Source organism: Oryx dammah, unplaced genomic scaffold (assembly GCF_014754425.2).
Source record: "Oryx dammah isolate SB20612 unplaced genomic scaffold, SCBI_Odam_1.1 HiC_scaffold_1, whole genome shotgun sequence".
Classification (NCBI taxonomy): domain Eukaryota; kingdom Metazoa; phylum Chordata; class Mammalia; order Artiodactyla; family Bovidae; genus Oryx; species Oryx dammah.
This window is the reverse complement of record NW_024070185.1, coordinates 79,784,199-79,806,099: the sequence shown is the minus strand read 5'-3', so window position 1 is coordinate 79,806,099 and position 21,901 is coordinate 79,784,199. Positions and strand designations below refer to the sequence as shown.

At 42.7% G+C, this 21,901-nt stretch overlaps 1 protein-coding gene across 3 annotated transcripts in view; it reads right to left on the bottom strand.

The window, feature by feature from the left end:
• Positions 1-21,901, bottom strand: part of LOC120867013 (aminopeptidase O (putative)) — a 418,141-nt gene that overhangs the window by 283,532 nt on the left and 112,708 nt on the right. For all 3 annotated transcript variants that reach the window (XM_040245140.1, XM_040245125.1, XM_040245132.1), the window contains exon 5: positions 15,201-15,446. In XM_040245140.1, coding sequence (XP_040101074.1) covers positions 15,201-15,446 — 246 coding nt within the window. The remainder of the gene's footprint in view (positions 1-15,200; positions 15,447-21,901) is intronic.

Sequence of the window (21,901 nt, the reverse complement as noted above, 5' to 3'; positions counted from 1 at the left end):
TGAAGTAATAAAAGCACAGTATAAGCATGATGTGTGCTCTGCCTTCCTTTGTATAAAAGAAGAAGGAGGGATAATAATCTGTAGAGTTTTTGTTGGCTATTTATTACTGTATCTGCATCAAGAGACCCCCCTAAAAAGAAACAACTGACCTAAAATGTTGTCACTTGTGCTTAAACCCCACAGCAGCAAATCAGAACCTACCTAGCACAAATGCAGTTTCAGCCTCTTCCAGGGGGAGAATTTTCAACCAAAGGCTGGAGTTTCCTAATCAACATCAGTGAGGTCATCTGCATGATAGAGATGCCTTTCCTCCACAGGAAGGTGACTTCACCTGAAACAACCCTTTCTCTTATTTTTGATTTCCCTGTTCACCCACTTTCTGCCTTTAAAAATCTTCCATTTTGTATAGCTTCCCAGAGTAACTTTCTGCTTGCTGTCCGATTCATGAATCACTGAATAAAGCCAATTAAATCTTCAATTATTTTTTTGAATTTTGTTTTTTAACAAGACATGGGGGTTTATACAAAAAGCCAATGCCAGTATATACATAAATAAGTTCATTTGTATCCTTTTTTAGATTCCGCTTATCATATAAGTGATATTAGGCTTCCCAGGTGGCTTAGTGGTAAAAAATCCATCTGCCAAGCAGGAGACACAGGTTTGATCCCTGGGTCTGGAAGATCCCCTGGAGAAGGGAATGGCTACCCACTCCAGTATTCTTGCCTGGAGAATTCCATGAGCAGAGGAGCCTGGTGGGCTACAGTCGGGTGGCAAAAGAGTTGGATACCATTTAGTGACTAAATAACAACAATTAATGAGAGGGATGGGCAGATGGGAAGAGAGGAGGGGAACAAAAATAGAAAACAATTTTACTAGGGAAATTTATTATTCAAAGGCTTTCTTGGGTTGATTCTTTTGGAGAAGTGTTGTGAGCCATTCTCATTCTGGTCTACAGGATTATCTCAATCAACCAGGCAGTACTATTTACAGAATGCTGTGTGTGCTTCTGGGACAGGGACCTTGGAAGGCTGTAGGGCGGGGCTGGTATTCAAAGGAGAGCAGTGCAGGTCACCCCCTACCTGCTGCTGCTTGCCCCTCCATCCTGGCCTTACTTCTGACTCTGGGCCTCTGGCTCCATTCAGAAGCAGCAGATATGGCAACACAGAGTTCTTTTGGAAGTTTCCATCACATGGTCCTTTCAAGCACAGGTCAGATAATGCCTCTGATACAGGGAACAGACCAGAGAAACTGCTTCAGGAATGGATTGGACTCCATCTATGATCCAAATGTGATGTGTCCTTGACCTCTTTTCCCTTTTTTTCTCTTTCCTCTTTTCCTTAGGTCCTTTCATTAGTTCCCAGCTGGCACTAGGGGTAAAGAACCCACCTGCTAAGGCAGGAGATATAAGAAACTTGGGTTCAGTCCTTATGTTCAGTCTTTGACTGTCAAGGTCAAAACACTGGTTGAGTCCAATCAGTGGACCCAAAGCCCCAGAAGAGCTTAGACAGTTGAGCCCAGGTAGGATCCCAAACCTCCAAAAGATCAGGATTTCTTTCAGTTTATTATTAGATATGGAAATGGATCTAAGAAACGCATTTGACTTAAACCAGAATGACCAGATGTTTTATTCTGCTGCCTTTTTCAATTTCCTTTTGAGGGGAAGGAAAGTTAATACATAAACTACTAAAGTCCAAGCTACATCCTTGAAGGAAGACCTAACAGGGAGCTACTCTAAAATTCTCCTTCGGTGAAATGAGAAATTCCACTTGTAGTACAGTCTGAGTAATCTGGACTCAGGAACTTTTTGAAACAAACTTTTCATGTTTTCATACTACCATGGAAACTTATCACACCTATTTTTTCTTCTCCCTGCAGCTATTATTTCAGAGAATCTTGGACATTCTGAGTTGGTAGGGACCTTAAAGCTTGTGCTTTACACTAATAAGCAATAAATCTTAGATGTTTTTTGACCTAGAAAACTACCACATTTCTCCAAGCAGACTGAAACAAGGGCTGAAGGCATTTGACACATGATCTTATCTAATGTGCCCAAGAGTCCTGGAGGTGAGCAGAGATTTCACAAACAAAGTGCTGGGCTGGGTTTCACAGCAGTCGACAGCACAGTTGCGCTGGCACCTGGTCTTCTGATTGCAAAGTCAGAGCTCTCTTTCCATCATCTCAAACGGCGTCCCAAGGGTTGGAAGGACAAACGTGGACTCTGAAGAAGCATGCAGTAACAGCAGCACAGCAGTAGATGCGCTTAGTCACCCAGGACTTGCCTTGACTTAGCTCACAACCCCTGCGTGGGCCAGTGGTTTTTTGTCACTCAGCTCAAGCATACAACCCATCATTAGGCTCCGCTTGCCCCACGCCTCAGAGAGACACAGAAGTCCAGGTCCTGATCCTGGCTGTCAGCACCTGCTGGGACTCATCACCCCACAGGATAAACAACTCAGCTGAGCAGAAAGTGGGCGAATCATGGGAGGGGCTGGGCAGAGGGGCCTCATCAGTAACAGGGCTCCCAGGTCTTAGATAGGCTGGGCAGAGCTGCCACAAAAGTAAGCTGTGGGGAACTTGTGACAGCTGGGCCATGGAAGAGGACTGAGAGCTTGTTTTGGAGGATCAAATGAGAGAATGTGTGTGTGTGTATATATATATATATATATGTTAATAGAAGTTGTATGTATATACACATACCTAAAAGTGTGTGTGCGTGCTAAGTGGCTTCAGTTGCAGCTCTTTGTGACCCTATGGACTGTAGCCCACCAGGCTCCTCTGTCCATGGGATTCTCCAGGCAAGAATTCTGGAGTGGGTTGCCATGCCCTCCTCCAGTGGATCTTCCCAACACAAGGACTGAACCCAAGTTTCTTATATTGCCTGCCTTAGCAGGGGGGTTCTTTACCACTGGTGCCACCTGGGAAGCCCATACCTATATATATAATCTCTCATTTGATCCTCACAAACACGCATATATGGAGACACTCTACAACTTATATAGTCAGGTGAATCATTAAAGAATGAAGGCTTGAGGGGACAGGATCCAGAGCTGCTCAAATCCACTGACTCCTTCTAATCCTAAAATCTAATAAGGCTTTTGTTTGTAGAGGCAAAAAAGAAGTAGCCCTTGTAAATTAGTCTGGGTTCTGGGTTGTAAATGTCAGAAACACAGCTCAACAACCTTAGGCCAAGAAACGATCATAGACCCATGGGAAGGGCAGGTCACACAAGTGAACACCAGTTCTCTCTTATATTTCTGCTTCTCTTACTTTCTCTGAGACCCGGTTTCCCTGGTGATTGGAAGCTTAGTCCAATTGCCCTCACATCAGATGCTTCTCACCCGACTCTACATTCCAACTGGGAAATCCCAGGGAATGGCTTGTGCCAAAAGTTAAATAACAAGATCCCAACACAGAGGGGCCCCTAGGGCAGGGACTGTGAGGGCTACAGGGTGTGCATCCCTGGAGGGAGGTACTGCCTCGGCCTAGGAGGGTTCCCGAGGTCTGGGGAGGATGGGTGATTAGCACTGATCTTCCTCTCAGATCCTGAGTCTCATCTCAGGGGGCTGTCTAGAGGACCAGCAGAGGCACCTCTGGGAGCTCACCAAACGGCAGAACACACGACTGGTGCAGGCAGCATTGGAAAGGTAAATATCTAGATGTGGGCCTATTTCCTTTCAGACACTGGAGAAAGTATTACAGGATAGTAAGATGTACATTTGTTCTTGAGAACAAACACCCTCCCTCTCATCTCTACCTTTAGAAATATAGTAATGGTTACCTTCAACAACATTGGGCCTTTGACATGGAAGCCAAGGAAGAGGGATTCCCTGCATAAAGAGCCAGCATCTGTATCCTCAAATTGCCTGAAACTATCCAAGCACTGGTAGGCATGAGGCTGAATCCAACTGGATTCCTTCATCTGTCCATTCACTCTCCTCATCCCAACTTCCAGACACCATTATGTAGGGCCTCAGAAGGCCCAGGAAAAACTCAAAGTTTAAAAAAGACAAAATTCAAATAGATGCCGCAGAGATGACCCTTGACCACACAGGAACGGTCAGAATTGTTCCCAAAGATGTCTGTCTCCCCAGATACCACTTGATCTGAGAAAGTACTTTGCCTGCCCCCACCCCAACCCTGGGGATCTGGTTACCAGAGCAGGCACAGGGGCACAGGGTCTGGAGACTGGCAGGTTTTCTGGGTCCCATTTCCTGTGGCGGCCTGGGGACGGGGGCCTGAGCCCCCCTACCAGGCAATGTGCCTTGCTGAGCTCTGGGGTCCATAATCTCCTGATTGCTTGCAGCTCTGCAAGGAGATATCAAAGCCAAGAAGAAATGGTTTGAAGCCAAGCAGAGAGGTTGAAAGAACAGGGAAGACAGACTGGGGGTGGAGGGAATCTGGAGGGGTTTTGGGGGAGAGCCTGGGGCGGGGAGGGTTAGGCCAAGGAAGAAGAGAAATCAGAATTAAATGAAAACAGCATTTGTAGCTGGGCCCCTCTCAGTAAAGTCCTGCCATGCATGCATTAACCTTCCACCGATGAAAACAAAATCCAGGGACCTGGTGCCTGCCTGCTGGGGCACATAAAGCTGAAGGGATATAATATCTTCCAGGTGGGTGTGCCCAGAAGCACACAAAGGTGCTTGACAGGTCATTTAAAGCTGACTGTCAAGGTCAAAACAACACCACCTGCAGGTTAAACTGAAATGTCTTCATCCATCCCCCACCTCTGGGTTCTCTGTTGTTGTTTGTTTTAAACCAAAGCACAGTTTGAGCAGCAGACAAGCCTGACAACTGTTCAAACATATGTATGTGCAACTTATTAGCTTGCAAATGGAGATATCTAGAGGCTAAAAACAAGGCTGGGTGGGTGGGAGGAGACAAGTTAGCTGCTAACTTTGAGGGGCCTGAGCAGTAAATTGCCAGGCTGAAGGCAGCAGGCCTTTTTCTATGGAGCACACTCCTGATGCAATGTTTGGAAATGCTGTTTTGCATTGACAGTGCACAGAGCAGAGGTGGCTATTTTGAAAGGAAGGGGCCCCTGCCCTTGAGATCTGTTTATTTTGCAATTAACTAGAGGTAAGAGAGGCCCCTTCTGAACCTCCTGCTTGCAGGCCTAACATTTAAACGCCTACTGCTGCCCAGGTGCCCACGTACAAGAAAATTGCAGGCTTATGATCTAACTAGCCCTTACATCAAAAAGAAAATATACATGTATGTAAATTACTGAATGAAAATGAGTCACCCCCACTCCTGTTCAAAATAAAACTCAAACCTAATCAAATCAAACAAGGTTAAGGCTCTAAGCCCCTCTGCAGGCAATTCTAAATCAGCCCCTTACTTTTCCAGACAAGAGAACTAGGCTAGGGAGGCCCAGTCACTTGCTGGGGATTCTGGCCTGACACTGGGCTCAACTCCTGGGGAACACACCTTCCTTATGAGTAACGAACAAGCAGGGGGCATCACCAAGGAATGTCCCCACCATCCTCTTTCTTCAGTCTAACATGCTCACCTGAGAGACGACAGCAGGGTGGAGAGTCTGTGAAAGATTCCCAAGAGATACTTACCTGTCCAGAGTTCCCCAAAAATAACACCTGCAGTCGAATCACCTGGGCAGACATGTTAACATTCCAGATACCAAGACAGCACCCCAAACCCGCTGACTCAGAGTTTCTGTTGTGGGGCCCAGGCAGCTGCAGAGATCCTAGGGCACTAGCCAACCACATGGTGTGCAGGAAGAAATGTCAGAACTTCCTTTCATCAATGTTTTTTCCTCATCCTCTTAAACTTCCATTTCTGTATGTATTTTATAGTTGTTGTCCTGTCGCTAAGTCATGTTTTATGGTATATCCAATATACATATATATATTTTACAGTATACTTAATATAGTGTGTGTATGTGTGAAGTTGCTCAGTTGTGTCTGACTCTTTGCGACCCCATGGACTGCAGCCTACCAGGTTCCTCTGTCCATGGGATTTTCCAGGCAAGAATACTGGAGTGGGTTGCCATTTTCTTCTCCAACCTAATATAGTAACACTGTACTAAATGTATATGACTTATAAATAAATATAAATATAGGGAAGGGGTGATTGTTCAAAAATCAATGCATGATCAGAAAGGTGTGGGACCCCAGCATTAAATGGTGAGCCCGTCTTCTTCACTGCCCTAAAGCAAGGCCTCAGCTGCCACTGGCCACATGAAGGCTGGATTCCACAACCAGTCATGTCATGGGCTCCAAGATTTCTTCCCCAGGAATCACTTTCTAAAGTGTGTTTTGAGAAGGTGGTTTCCCTGAGACCCGAAACAGCCCGATGAAATGTGCACTATAAAGTGGGGATCCCTGAGCAAGGTCTTGGAGGAATATTGTATATTCTGGCCTGGTCTTTGAGAGGCATATACACGCCAGGATATTAAATCAGGATAATAAAGATATTAAAGGCTTTCTCAGAAGCCTTCCAGTAAAGACTCCCTTTTTACTTTGTTTAATCCACTCATTTCCTAAACTAATTAACCCACAGTTCCTTTTCCCACATTATTAACATTCCACAAAACTAGTCTTCTTGGAACCTAGGTAGAAAATCCTGATTTAGGCTAAAGATTTCATATTTCCTGGAGCCAGAGAATCGTCAGCATTCATCACACCTGTCCATTGACATGAGTCTGCTGAATGAATCCTTGGCGTTGCCCATCCGTCCCTTTCCAACTGCCAGCTTTCAGTAAGATGTTCAGAAATCGCACATGGCTGATACAAGCCAGAAACTGCAGCTGACTCATTCTGGGAGTAGGTGCTTGGGCTCAGAAGATACTAACTTGAAAACTGTGCTGTGCCATGCTTAGTTGCTCAGTGGTGTCTGACTCTTTGCGAGCCCATGGACTATAGCCCTCTGTCCATGGGGATTCTCCAGGGAACAATACTGGAACAGTTTGCCATGCCCTCCTCCAGGGGATCTTCTCAACCCAGCAAGGGAACCCTTGTCTCCCACACTGCAGACCAATTCTTTACTGTCTGAGCCACCAGGGAAGCCCAAGAATACTGGAGCGGGTATCCTATCCCTTCTCCAGGGGATCTTTCTGACCCAGGAATTGAACCGGGGTCTCCTGCATTGCAGGCAGATTCTTTACCAGCTGAGCTACCAGGGAAGCCCAACTCGAACACGAGGGTCTGCCAACCACAGTCCCCATATCTCAGCAGGCTGGCCTCTAAGAAACAAAGGCCTGGTAGTGGGTCTCCAGGCTCACAAGAGCACCCCCAGCTCCTTGGCCAACCTAAGTTTTGGCTGGGGAGCCCAAGTATCACTCACACTATCTTGAAATGGAATTCCAAGGTCTCCATTTGATGGTAAAGACGGAAAGTGGTCATTTTCAGCACACTGACTGGGAACATGAAGGGCAGATTTGGGATTCCGTCTTTCCGGAACAATGTCTAGACTTTCTGAGGAGTCACCTCTATAAATAGCACAGTTAGTTAACCAAGAAATAAAACATTTCTACTTCAAGCTACTTCGAGCTCCACTCTGGGGTTAAATCAGGGTGGATTTTTGCAATGTACTCACAAATCCCACAAAGTAATCAGTTTTTTTTTTTTTTTTTTTTAAGTAATACATTTTTAAAGGTGAGCTTCCTCACATCTTTGGCCTTTTAAAGTTACTGCTTCTTTTGAAGAAAAAGTAGCTGGGATATTCTTCCAATTACATTTTAGTGGGGAGTAAAGTGACAAGGAAATCTCTCACCCGCTTTATGCAAACAGGCCTACAGGGCTTGGACATGGTGGGTTCCAGCTGCACAATGGCTGTAGTATGACATAGGCAATGTTCCCTTGAGCAGGACTATTCATATATTGTGCTTTGCTTGAGAACTGTTTCCCAAGTTGGTGCTTTCCTCCAAAGGAGTCTAGCCTTAAGAGAAACACATACACCGCTCCATGCCAACGCACGTGCACAACACAGTCCAGAGGCCAGGAGTGTGTGCTCACCCCGTAGAGTGGTTTCAGGAGTGAGAACACACAAGACTGGGAATATTCCAACTCAGACAACTTTGCACATTCAATCCCATGCTTCTTTTTCACCCAAGGAGTGTATATTCTATTTAGTAATGATGCTTCTGTAGAGAAATAACCAAGGGGAGGGGAAAAAAAAGTACGAGCCTTTTCTTTGCAATGGAAAAATGGAAAAGCTGGGCTTGACTGGCCATTTCAGGCTCAAGGGCTGGAAGAGATTAGGGGCCTATGATGACATCAATAGAGAGAGAAGATTACAAATGTAGGTAGAGGGGTGATTGCTTCAGGAAGGCCTTTCAAAGGCCTGACAACTTCTCTTGAAGGATGACCCCAGTGGTGCTCTCAGAGGTAAGACTGTCAGTCTATGCACGTGGAGGACAGTTCAAAGAAAACAAAACACTTAAGCATAATCTTTCAGAGGGTGAGGAATCGTGGCATAATGATGATAAAATGCTGCTTCTGGATCTGACAAGCAGCACAGCTGTTTGATGGCAAGAAGAAGATTCTGGCTAAGCCAAAAGCTGTGAGCTCGCTCTGCCTATTGTTCCTCTCTAGAGAGAATCTGGCCCCAACACACGCACGTGATCTGGGAATTTGCCTGGTACCCAGATTCTAAGGCTGCCTCAAAACAAGCCCATAGTGAATGCTGATTTTCAAGTAGACTCCAAGACACTGTGATTCTATAGGGGGACCTTGAACCAAATATATATATATATATATATATATATAGAGAGAGAGAGAGAGAGAGGGTTACCGATGAGTCTTGCCTCAGTCTGAGCCCCAGGCTCTGAGAGCCATCCCAGGGTAAGGCCCTGTTACCTCTGTCTCTGATTTTCCAGCTCTAAGTGACTAGGGGACATCATATATGGTCCTGTACCTGTGCTGTAAAGAATGGAGCGTATGCACACCTTCTCCCTCCTGCCTCTTTCGCTACAAACTGATTACGTCAAAACTAACCAGATAATCACAGTCAAGGGCTTCCAGAGTCCCAGAAGAACACTGTCTTATGAATACCCATTTCTATTTCAAGAAAGAAAAATGAAAGAAACAGAACGCATTAGAAGGGGAAAGCCCTTCTAAGGTAGGAGTAGGAGTAAAATAAAGTCAAACAATTTTCTCAAGAGGAAAAATAGAATCTCATCCCACCTCCCAGAGGACATGTGTATACACGTGTATGGCTGATTCATGCTGTTGTACAGCAGAAACCAACACAACGCTGTAAAGCAATTATCCTCCACTTAAAAATTAATTAATTAAAAATAGAAAAAAGGAAGAAGAAAAGTAGAAATAGGAAACAAAGTGGAGAAATAAAGAAAGCGACAAAGGGGAAGCATTTGAGGGGGACTGAGCCCCCTTGTGTAGACCCGTGGACCTTGCTACTCACTATACACTCTGTTCATTGCGCCAGTGAACGGCAGGGGTGCCAGTAAACAAAGGATTAAAACTTTATAGGAAGAAAGGAAGGTATGAGCTGCTTTCTATCATTCACACCGACTTGTTTGTAAAAGTAGAAGAGTTATACAGGGAAATGGGGGAAAGAAGTGCTCTTTCAAAATATTTTTTAAAACAATCCATGCAGAAAGAAGTTTAAGAATTTATTAAAGTCTGGGAAACAAATGATGACAATAACAAAGAATTAAAACCCACACATAGACCCCGAAATCCACAGCACATCAGAGAGAGCAGATGAGCTGGAAACTTTGGTGAACCAAAAAGGTGCACTAATTTAGGGCTTGAAATCTGGTTCTCCAAGGAAAGAATCACTATGGTGGCATCCTGCCTTGAAATCAAGGGTCACAAGTCCCTGAAATTTATCGGAGGGTTGTTTAAAAGTATGGCAGTTTTTAGTTTAGGGAATTCAAAAATTCAACTGGAAGCTAACAAAGAACAAGTAAAGAAAAATTCCCCAAACTGTGAAACCTTGCTACTTAAGATAATGACAAAAATTTATGACTGCTTCCTTCCCCAATAGAAAGGAGCACAATTAGAAGGCTGAAAACAACAGGCCCTTTGTACCAGCATGTTATGTTTTGCTTCTTCTATTACACAGTGGCTGGTAGATAAGAATAAACAGGACAACACCCTGTCTAACCCCAGGAGGAGGGGGTGGAGGGATAGCTGGTTACATTCATTCTTGGGCATGTATGTGCACACCGTTTATTCGCAAATTGAGGTACTTAAGAAAATTGGGTATGCAACAGTCAGGAACTAGTATAAGCATTCAGAAGCCTTTTATTGCACAATCAAATCTTTTAAGAACAAGCCACGTGTAATAGGGAGCTTTATCATTTTTCTCTACTGTGAAGTGCACTGAGGATATTTCAGTAATTGATAATTATTTCTCTGTGCTCTTTATTTATGTCTTATTTTTGTCCAGTCTTGGAAAACCTTAAAAATTAGGCTGAGAAAACATATAAATAGTGCCTCCCTCCCTGTAACCTGTTTCGTCAAAATAGAGCTTGCCAGGAATCAGCAAGCAGCCGCTGGGGCGAGTTGCCAGTCTGGGCTCCGAGTGCTCTGATGCCTTCTCCGTGGAGAATTCTGCCCAAGAACAGCAGGTACTAAACCAAGTCAGGTTCCAAGCGGTTGGTCATAAGCCGCCATAGCACCACTGGTCCCCAGAAAAGATGTGGCCTCCATGGCAACTCTCTCCCTGTATACAGGATTGCCTGGAACCAGCGATCTCTGCTCAAGCTCTGCCCTTTCTTAGCGGCTCTTCCTCACTTTCCTCACACGGGTTGCAGGTGGCTCAGGCGACCGAAGCCCTTCCAGACTCTGGCATTTCCTGGGGCCCAAAGTATGTTTAAGGGAAGCCATGCTAGCCAGCCACACTGACCTGCTTTCTGCTCCTCCAGCCCACTACAACGTCCCAGCTTGGGGCCTTCGGACTTGAACCTTCCTCAGTCTGAGTTGCTTTTCCACCAGATTATCACACGGCTGGCTCCTTACCATTCTTCAGTTTCACTCTTTAAAGAAGCTTCTGCCTCCTCACTCTAACAATGCTTCTGGTCCCCAGTTACTCTATCACGTACTTGGGATTTATTTTCTTTATAATACACAACTTAAAAAAAATGTGTTTTCATTTATTTGTATTGTCTTCAATTTCTTTCAACTTAAAAAAAAATCTTTTTAATGTGTTTTTTAATTGAAGGATAATCACTTTACAGAATTGTGTTTGTTTCTGCAAACATCAACATGAATCAGCCATAGGTATACATATGTCCCCTTCCTCTTGCACAGTACACATCTTAATTATTTGTTTTTATGCATACTATTTTCTCCCCTGACTAGAATGCAACTCCCATGATGATGGAGAGCTCATCAACCTTTTTCATGCCGGTAGACTCAACATCTTAAATCCTACCTGGCACACAGTATGTGCTTCATAGAACTTTAAGAATGAATAAATGAATAAACAAGCAAATAAAGTCATGAACAAGACTATCTGGTACAGAACCAGTGGGGAAAAGGTCAAAGCAGAATTTGTCACCTATCATCAATCACTCTGCTTCCTTTTTTTTTTTTTTCAATATTTCAAGAGAAACCGGGGGTGAATGGTCTACATGCGAGTGGTAGAGTGGAGAAGTACAGCCTCTAGGAGATGGCTCTTTCATTTGATGCTCTAAACCACTCGGAAATGATAAGCAGAAGATCCTTCAAAACCAAACAGAGGGGAAAAAAAAGAACGTATTTGGATGTCAGCAAGGTAGTTCTGCCAACCTAATTACAACCTGTGACATGTAATTGTGAACTGCTGAAAGACAAATGGTGAAGCTAAGCATTTATTACAAACATACACAGAGGTAAGACAGAGGTGTTAATTTTGAGGCAACTGTCATAAATCTGATTCCAGGATATTATTCCATTAACATTATTATTATTATAACAAACAGTGTAAGCAGGATGACGAGTTCCTTTCATGTATTTCTCAATTCCTAGGAAATTAGGCTTACTAGTCAATACCCAGCTGAGACATTTGAGAAAACACAAGGCACAATGAAAATGGCAGAATGCTAATTATACCAACAAGAAGAGAGTTGTTCTATACGTTAGAGACTCATTTAAAATGCATTCTTATCTTCATGTAGACACCATATTACTCAACCCAAGAAAGGTACACTCCAGGGCTCCTCATATGGCAGATTCAGCCTTCACAGGAAAGCAAAAGTAAAATGAAACAAAAACAGCAAGCCCACACTTCCTAAACGAGAAAAGAATGGGAATAAGACTGTCAATAGTGTCTTAAAGGCAAACTAGTCATTTTTCTCAAAACCGGAATATCTCCTCTGGAACAGTGATTCAGAAAAGGGGGAGGAGTTACTATGTTACAGGTCCTATTATATTAAACAGTAATAAAAATCATGAAGTGCAGTACTGATAAATGTTCTAGTTTTACTGCTATGTTTGAAAAGCACTCCAAATTCTAAAATGTTGTGTATTATTTACTTCCTTATAAATTGACTTGTCATCATCGTACATTTAAATTATACAAATGTATTTTTTTAATCCATACTGAAATTCCAAAATCAGGCTCAAAAACAGACTCAGAGAGGAAAATTTATCCATACAAATTATGATATGTAATATATAAAATACAGTGAAATCATTATGGATATCATCCAAAAGTTTTAAACACTCTTTAAAATGGTTATTAATAATTTATTCATTTTAGTTCATATGGGACTGTTTAAAGTCATCTAGCAAAAAAGAATATGAAATTAGTATAAAATGTTATTCATTAAGATTAAGACCAAGTCACTAAAGAAGTCCAGAGGTATGGAATTTATGATCTTGCATACATGTTTATAAAATGTGGACTCAGGAAAGAACCATTTAATTTACCAAGAAATCCTTTGATCTCCAGTGTATTACAACTAATAGAACAATGGCAAATTTCAGTGGAGATGTCTTTTTGAATGGCTCCTACTAGACTTGAGATTTCTCTACTCCTATTTAGGGTATAGAATTGACCTGCAAGACTGTCATTTTTGTTCCAGTTTGTTTTACACAGCCCCAAGCAAAGCCTTGACCATAAATAAGGCAATGGGGCCCCAGGAGCCAGCTGAGTCATAAACCCTACTCAGTCACATGTGGCTCAAGGTGTTGGGATCCCGAGAGTGAAGCCAAGCAAGTGGAATCAATTTAGGTCAGAGTTAGGAAAAACAGAGTCTCCCCACCCCCAACTGGCAGTGTAAGACACCACAATCCCCCCTCCACTGTTCAAATACAGGGAGTGGTAACTAAGCCCAGGAAAACATCTAGACCAGGGCAGACTATTTCCACAGTCTAAAAAGAAGGAAAAAAATGATATTTGACAACCAACCACAAATTTTTAAATGTACGGTTCTCCTGTTTTTGAGCATAAAAGCAGTCTTGTTCCTACTCAGTTATTATCACCATCACAGCTCTTGACATTTGTACCCAGTACCATTTGGCCATAGGATACTTAGGCTTATTACTTTAAAGAAACAGATTTAAGCATGTTTAAATCAATTTAATACTGCAAAAAGCAGCAAACACACAGCCTACCTGCCTGGGCAGGCAAACTTAAAAAGAAAAGCTTTATAGATTGGCCTACAGGTCAACAAATTCTGGTTTTGGCAGACTGATGTCAGGAAGGAGTTGTAGAAAATAAGTTTCTCTGTATGAAAACTACTTGGCCTCTAGTTCCCTCAGGTCAGAACTTGGAACTGTTAGCAAACATGCCCTGAAAAATTGCAACTCTCATAAAGTGCTAAAAACTTCCAAATAAATGCAGTCCCTCAAAACTGTGTACAAATAAGAAACATTTAATGAACAACCCTTCCTTTGCCAATAATTCCACTCAAATTAAGTCCAGCAGACTCTTCAAAGGGACCAAGGAAGCCCCCTTGTTAAGACAAATTCTATATATAGACAGCTGAGACAATTACATGAGGCACATAACCAAATATACACAATTATCCTAGTTTTTACATTCCCATTATCTTCATGAATACAGGATAAAAACCAGTCTAAATGACCTTCTCAGACCTCCTCAAGGATTAAGACTAGCCAGCTAGCTTTTTACAAGTATACGTGTGTAGCACAGATCAAAGGCAAATGTTCTGGTCAGTTCTTCTCTGCTCATGGGTTTTACTAAGAATGTGTGCAGCTTTCAGGGAAAACACCACAAATGACAGCTGTTCAAAAGCATGGAAATTAATTGGCAGCAGGAATTTCCTTGACTAATAGGGAAAAACTTAAAGTCACATGTTTTGATGAGCTTATTTTTCCCATCCTTAGTCAAGCATATTCACTTGTTAATGATTAAGATTTTCAAACAGAAATATAACCAAGAAAAGCCTGAGTACATAGCCAAGTAAAATGCTGAGTGAAACACAGCTCCCTATTACTGAATGAACAACAGCATTAATGAATGGATTTTAGGCATAAATTACACACAGGGAAAGGTTCAACTTGCAGGTCTTGATTTTCCATATGAACTAAATTGGGAATGACAATAACAATAATACAGTATATTTATTATATTAAAAAATAGTAGCAAGACAAGTGACCCCCCTGAAACTCCCCTAGTAAGCCATCTGCTCTGAGCTGTTTTTCTAGCAGTGGTGATAGATTTACACTGATCCATCCACAGTCTCTCTGACACAGGGGCTCTCAAGTCGTTGCCCTTGTGACCAGTGGTGAGAATGGATGAGACAGCTGGACAGGATTACGCAGCAGCCTGTGCCCTAGAACCAAGTTGTGTTGACTCTGCCCAGAGCTATGACCTTGGGCTCATTAGCATTATGCTCTTACCGCCTAAGCTAACTAACCACTGATGCCATGATCCAGCATACGCCACTCTGGGAGCACAATGTGTTCTCAATCACAGCAACAATGTGAGTTGTTATTTTCAAGGCAACTGAATTGAGCCCATGACATGCAAAGGCTCATGCGTGGTGGAGTGTACACACACTGTCCCTCAAGGCAGCAATGAGATGGCCCTTCCAATCTATCAAATGACTGCTCTGACAGCTCAGAGAAAGCAAGAAATAGTCAAAGAATTTCCAGGAATCTCCCTGGTGGTCCAGAGGTTAAGACTGTGCTTCCACTGCCAGGGGTGTAGGTTCAATCCCTGGTCTGAGAACTAAGATCCTGCATGCCACACGAGCCAAAATTTAGATGAAAAAAAAAAAAAAATTCCAAAGCATATTCTCCAGGCACCACAACAGAATAACATACCTGGCCATCCCTAGACTTGAAAAGTTGGTAGGGACAATGAGTATATCCAGCCTGGAGAATGGGTGTGTTCCCAGGACAGAGTGTGCTGCAGAGAGGCAAGGAGGGATTAGTGGCAGAAGGGTCTCCTGGCAGACACCCTTCAGGCACGCTGGAGCAAAGACCCGATGAGGAATGATCTTCTGGGTGGTGGCAGAAGCATTCTGGAAGCGGCAGGGGTATTCCATGTGACCACAAACGCCAACATACCTGGGAGCAACACGAGATAAATAGATGCATTTTATGGTAAATTAGGTTTATTCCTCTTTCCAGGAGATGAGGTGCTTACACAGATATAGACAACTTCCGGGAGACAGTGGTTCTAATGGACTCTTAAGCAAAATAGTTCATTTGAGTTCTTGTCTTGTTTATTTCTATAGAGTGGTGAAAAAATTACAGATCAAAACACTTATCAAAGTGCTGAATTGATTATCCTCAATCTAAGCTAAGTGGAAGTAGTAAAATCTTGTTTTAGAATAAACAGGGAGAATCTCTAAGATTCAAAACAACAAAACAATCCCCCAGCAAAATAAAAAAGCAATTCCTATCCTTAGAAAAGTGCTTTTCAAATGTCACTATGGGAAAAATCTTCTCCAGTTCAGAATAATTTGCAACTTAGAAAGGAAGGAACAGTGCAACCAAGTTAAAGATCCCACTCTGAAATGTCCTAGAATAAAAGATGTAGACTCGGTGATGTATCCTGTGAACAAATCACAATGCCATTTCAAGCTTTTCAAAAGAATACAATCCATTTCACTGAAAAGTAACCTACAGTAACTGTTCTTTATGAAGGCCCTCAAAAGTTTTGCTGTTAAGGAATACAGGAGCACTTTGATACAACAATTTCCCCAATCCACTTTCAATGGATTGAATCAACCTTTTAAGGAAACAGATCAGAGCCCAGCCCACACCATCTGACCACTGCAGCAAAGGTGGAGCCGGAAAAGAATTCCTAGAACCTGACTCAGAGGCCTCAAGAGAACATATCTACCCAAAGACCCAACATCAAAGGAAACTATCTTTTCACCTGCTAACACAGCCTTTATTCAAACAGAATGGGAAGTCCCTCTAATTTGAAACTGCAAATTATAATTCTAACTGTAGGTACTTCTTCACAATGAATATTGAAACACCTTAAAATGCTGGCACATCCCAATATGAACACACTACACCAATAACTCCTTTCCACGTGCTTAAAGTGCCGTTCACCCATCCAAGGCTAGCACTGCCCAAGAAGATCCACACCGCCATGGAGATAAGCCTCACCCTCCGCCAGCCTGGGACACAGAACACAGCTTCCTGCACCAATGACATTTTACCACAGGTTAGGGTAAGAGAAGTGGGTGGAGACCCATAAAAACTTCTGAGAGGATAAAGTGACAGGAAGAACTTCATTACTGTCATTGAACATTAGTCAAAGTCTCTGGATTAATAACCTTGCTTTACAGAGAGAGTGAGTAGAAATGCCTTCTGGCAAACATCTAACTGAAAAGGCTGCAATTGTCCACCTAATAACAAATACTGTGTCGGTACATCAATTCAATCAAAAGTTAGAGAATAGTCTGGGGTAGCCAAAGGTACACCCCAAAAAGCTACTTTGTTAAAAAGATAAAAGGGGTGAGTTAAATTTTCTCTGGACAGGAATGACACTAGCCAAGGTAATGAAGGTCATTCCAGTTGTGTGAATTACCACTGTTTTTCATAATCAAAGCCTGAGAGAATGTGCAGGACTTCAAGGCAATCTAGCTATAATCAAACTAAGTGAGACTATAAGACTCCCAATAAAAATGGAAACGGCATCAGGGGAGCCACACATGTGTTCCTGCTGAGGAGCGGGGGCGGATCAGGAGACCGAGGCTTCAGAGGCTGGTCTCAGGCTGGCTAACTGGCCTGAGTCAGGCAACTCAGTGTCTGGGGCCTCTTTTTCCTAATCTCTAACACTCTCTCACACAAGCAGCTGCTGGGGGAGGGGAGGAGTTGATTGGAAGGGGATTGTGAGGGAACTCAGGGGGTTGACAGAATTTCTCTGTCTGGTATTAGGGCACATACAATCGTCAAAAGCTCATCAGGCCAAACACTTAGAATCTGTGCACTTTGTTGTATGTTAATTATGCTTTAATTAAAAGCAAACAGAAAATCTAAAACAGTTTCTAAGATTTCTTCTGGCACTGTGAATTCCATGACAACCCACTAAAGGAGCCCCTTTCACGCATCAGCCAGGTTCCTGAAATGGTGAGATAATATTGTACTTTTATAAGGTCATCAATAGTCTCCCACAGAAGCAATATTAACCCAAGATGCCATATCTTCCTTTCACACTAACCTTCAGTTATTAATCTCTGTGTATGTGCCTGCTCCAATACATTCTCAATATCACCAACAAATCAAGCATTTGTAAATACCAGTTCATTGTGTCCAGACTTGTATCAGAGTAAATATTTTAATAGTACATATTATTAATAATGCCTGATGGTTAATTAATAAATAATCTATAATACTAAGTAAGAATAATAAGCAATAATAAGTCCTACTGCAACTGCTATTGAACATTCACTAGGTGCCAAGCACTGTTCTGAACACTTTATATGCATTATCCCAACTAATGCACACAACATCCTGAAGGGTAAGAACTATTCTTTTCATCACACTGAGTCATCATAAGCTCCTCTCTGCTGACCCTCCTGTTCCACATACTTCATGATTCTTCTTGAATAAATTAGGATCCTGGATTTTTCTCAAAGCTGAGCTCAGTTGGTCTGTGGTTCTCTGGCTTCCTACTCTTCCTTGTATCGATAGTATTAGTGCCCATTAATGTTGCCAGGAGCGGGAAGAACTGGTGAAATATATGTTAGACTGGCAAATGATGGGCAGCTGATCACTGGTTCCCTCTCACACAATTGCTAGGCTAAAATTATTTTCTAAGAGGTCTTTCCAAAGAGTAAGAATGACCATGTTTTACTCATAATCACAAAGGTGAAAACTGTCAAGAAGCTCTTCTTCAGCCCAATCTCTTGTTTCAAGAAGGTGCTCTACTAGAACCACTTGACACAAATGTTTTCCTACCACAGGTTCAAAGGGATTGCTAGAAACGTCTCCCCTGGAAAGCATATCCTTTACTGCTCACAAACCCCTTCCTCAGTTCAACCTGACAACTTAGTAAATATTTCCAGTATCTTTGCTCTATTCAAGGCACCTCAAAGGATGCTGCTATGTACACACATGAATAAATTTCCTACCCTACCTTTGAGGAGCTTACAGTTTTCTTGGGAGAAAAAAAAATTTTAATTCTGAAAGTTACAGTAACATAGGTCACACAATTTATTAACATATTTTAGCAAACAGCTTAGATGCTTGCTTACCATAAAAATCACAAGTGTTCAAAATGCCACCACCAGCCCCCAGTGAACTGTCGACAGTGATGTTAATGTAAACTGCGATGTAGGAGTGTCTGGAAGCTGGATGTATTTTCTCAGAGCATTTAGTGTACTGCAGAGAAAACTGAGATGTGTACAGTAAGAGACAGAAAGCCGAAATATCTTGAGAGAGCAAGGGCTGGAGAAAGCAAACCAAGCCAGGAAGATATGAAAAGGTTTGCTCACAGTGAAGGATGTAATGGAAATTGGCATTTTTCCTATGATTTATATATGTTTATAATGTACATATTATAAATATATATTATACATATTATATGTGTGTGTGTGTGTGTGTGAGCTGCTCAGTCGTGTCCGACTCTTTTGTGACCCCATGGACTGTAGCCCGCCAGGCTCCTCTGTCCATGGAATTTTTCAGGCAAGGATACTGGAGGGGTTGCCATTTCCTTCTCCAGGGGATCTTCCTGACCGAGGGATTGAACCCAGATCTCCTGCATTGCAGGCAGATTCTTTACCGTCTGAGCTACTAGGGAAACCCTATACATACACACACACACACACACACACACACACACACACACATATATATATATATTATATATATATATAATTCCTTCTTTTCCAGACTCTCAGACAGATAGAAACAGGGTTTATCCTCCAAGGTCCACAAGGGAATTTTCATCACCTTTGCAGCTCTAAAGAAGACCTCTTCCTGCAGCAACTTGTCCCTTCTCTAGGATGAACAACCTCAATGCCTTTTCTTCTTCGTGTTGCCTGCCTTCCTTGTGTTTAATCATTTTTGTTGAGTCCTCTGGACTTTATCCAAGTTTCCATGTTGTGCTTAAACTGAATGGCCCCCAAGTGAAGACAATATTTTAACAAAGGCCTTGAGAGGTTAAACATAACAAAAATTCCCCTGTGGCTGGAGAAGGTTATACTGCAGCCAAATAAAATTGATAAACTTTCAGAAGTTTACCTAAGTGCCTTTTAACTAATGCATTTGCTCACCTAGAATGGGCTAGAGCATGCGTGGAGCTGGAGCTGGAAGAGGGAACATTCCTCACATAATTTAGGCCACATGAACAGTGATCAAAATTTCAGTGACCAATACTTTGGCTAAGTTTCTGAGACACAGATGAAACTTCAGGCAAATGCAAGCCTGTGGTGTACAAAGCCCCTGTAAAAGTTACATTTACATGAGTTGAACTGGTGGTCTTGGGAAGGTTTGAAATAGAAAGGGTAGGGTGGGGCGCGGGGGCGGGGCAGAGATGCTGAGGGAGGCAAGGGGACCAGATGTGAATATAACCAAAAACACCACTGTAGTTGGCACTTTAGAGCACCTTTGCTGGCAAACTTAGCATGGAGCCAAAGATTTAATGGATAAAAACACAAAGCCACTCTTTGATGACTAAAGACAGCACACATGGAGCATGCAGCCAGGGAAGGATTAAGCAAATGAAAGCTATTATTTTATCAGCAGTACATTTCTGATGGACAGGCACAGTGATAAATGGAGGGAAAACTTAGTCATAGCATGTCGGACACAGAGGGAGTGTGGGAGGGACTCCATTCCACGGGCCTGTGTTTCCATACAAGGACGTGCTTCCCCAGAGTGGCAACCCTGACCTCTCCACAGCTGATGGGGTTGGTGTGCCTCTTTGGGCTTTCTCTTTTTCAATCTGCTTGCCCACAGAGTGGTTACTTTTTGGCTGTTAGGTAATCTGTGTGCATCTGTCTTGCGGAGGCTGGCAGAGGTCCACCTGGGTGGGTAACTGGGTGGGTGCGTAAATTTGTCTAATTTGGAAACGAACTATTAGAATGTCCACTGAGACTATGAACCCGAGCACTCCCTCAGTCCAGCTTCTGTCAACAATAAAAGCTTTATTTTGCTTTCCTTCTGTCTGTTTCTCAATTGGTTCTAAACTCAGGAGGACAAAAGAGGAATCAAAATTACCCCTTCCCCTAAACCCCAAGAGGAATTTCAGATATCATCTCTTTCTAGAATCTCCACTTGGTCTGTCCATATCCTGCTCCAATCACAACTGTAGATGCAAGAAGAGTGAAAAGCCATTGCAGCTACTTCTGGGCAGCAGAGAGCAATGACCGCTGCCCGCCATCCTCCTGTGTGTCTCTGGGAATATGGCTAGAAGGACAAAGTAACAAAGTTCTATCTTTGCTTTCTCCTCGTTTCCTAAGGCACACATTTCCTGATGCACACCTCCCCTAAGAGTCAATGAGCCCTGAGGGTGTAGATGAAGAGCGCAGTGCTTCTTCACCACAAAGAATCTGAGAACCCTGAACAAAGACTTTCTTCTACAGAGAAGGGAAGTATGGCCTGCCCAAAGAGACATAACCAATAGAAACAGCTCCTTCACCTTCAAAGGCAATGCTCTCAACTTCTGTTTTCTGTTCTAACATGACAGACTCCAATCAATAACAGTGGGAAGGTAGATCAGACTCCAGGTGAGGTGTGGATGTTACATGTAGCCTTTAAAAGTCCCCAGGCAAGGTTCTGAATCACCTCTCTAGGGGGTCAAGCTGAGATGTGAATCCATGTGTTATAACTCAATAGGGATATGGACATGAAGTTGCTGTCTGAAGCTTCTGTATCTTTATGTGAAAAAAGGAGATAATAAAGCCTATCAATCTAATAGGCTTATCCTCAGGACTAACTGAGACGACATTTAGATCAAGACCCTCTCTGACTGCAACACCCAGTAGCTTCTGTATCAGTTCAGGATAGGCTAAGATATGCTGCAGTAACAAATAACTTCGATGTTTCGGTGCTTAATGGAAAAAAAGGTTATTTGTCAGTCATACCAAGTGTGCTGTAAATCCAAGTAATTCTCCAGGGCACCTGTCCTCCTCGCTCAGAAATCTGGGCTTCATGAAACTGCAGAGTAAAGCCTACTCTGTGATCTCAGTAACAGAGGGCAGCACAGGCGATTAAATGTTCCCATGTGAGAGTAAGACATGTCATTTCCATTCACAATGTTCTTCCCTCAAGAGTACATACATAAAACCCAAAAAACAATCTAGGATCCTCTATAGAGCTCACGTCAGACAGTCCTGACAGACAAGTTACTGAGCAGGAAGTAGAAATTTCTTCCCTTCCTCCAAAAAAGCAAATGTGGGCAATAAGACATGCCTATGTTAATAGAGGCTCAGTGGCTTTATCTCCTAAGGGTACCAACTACTACTGTCCCTGTGGTAAGAATGAAAGTAACATAGCAAGATAAAACCCAAACAAGAGGAATTTCACTAAGAGCATATCTTGGTTGGTTTTCAAGGATG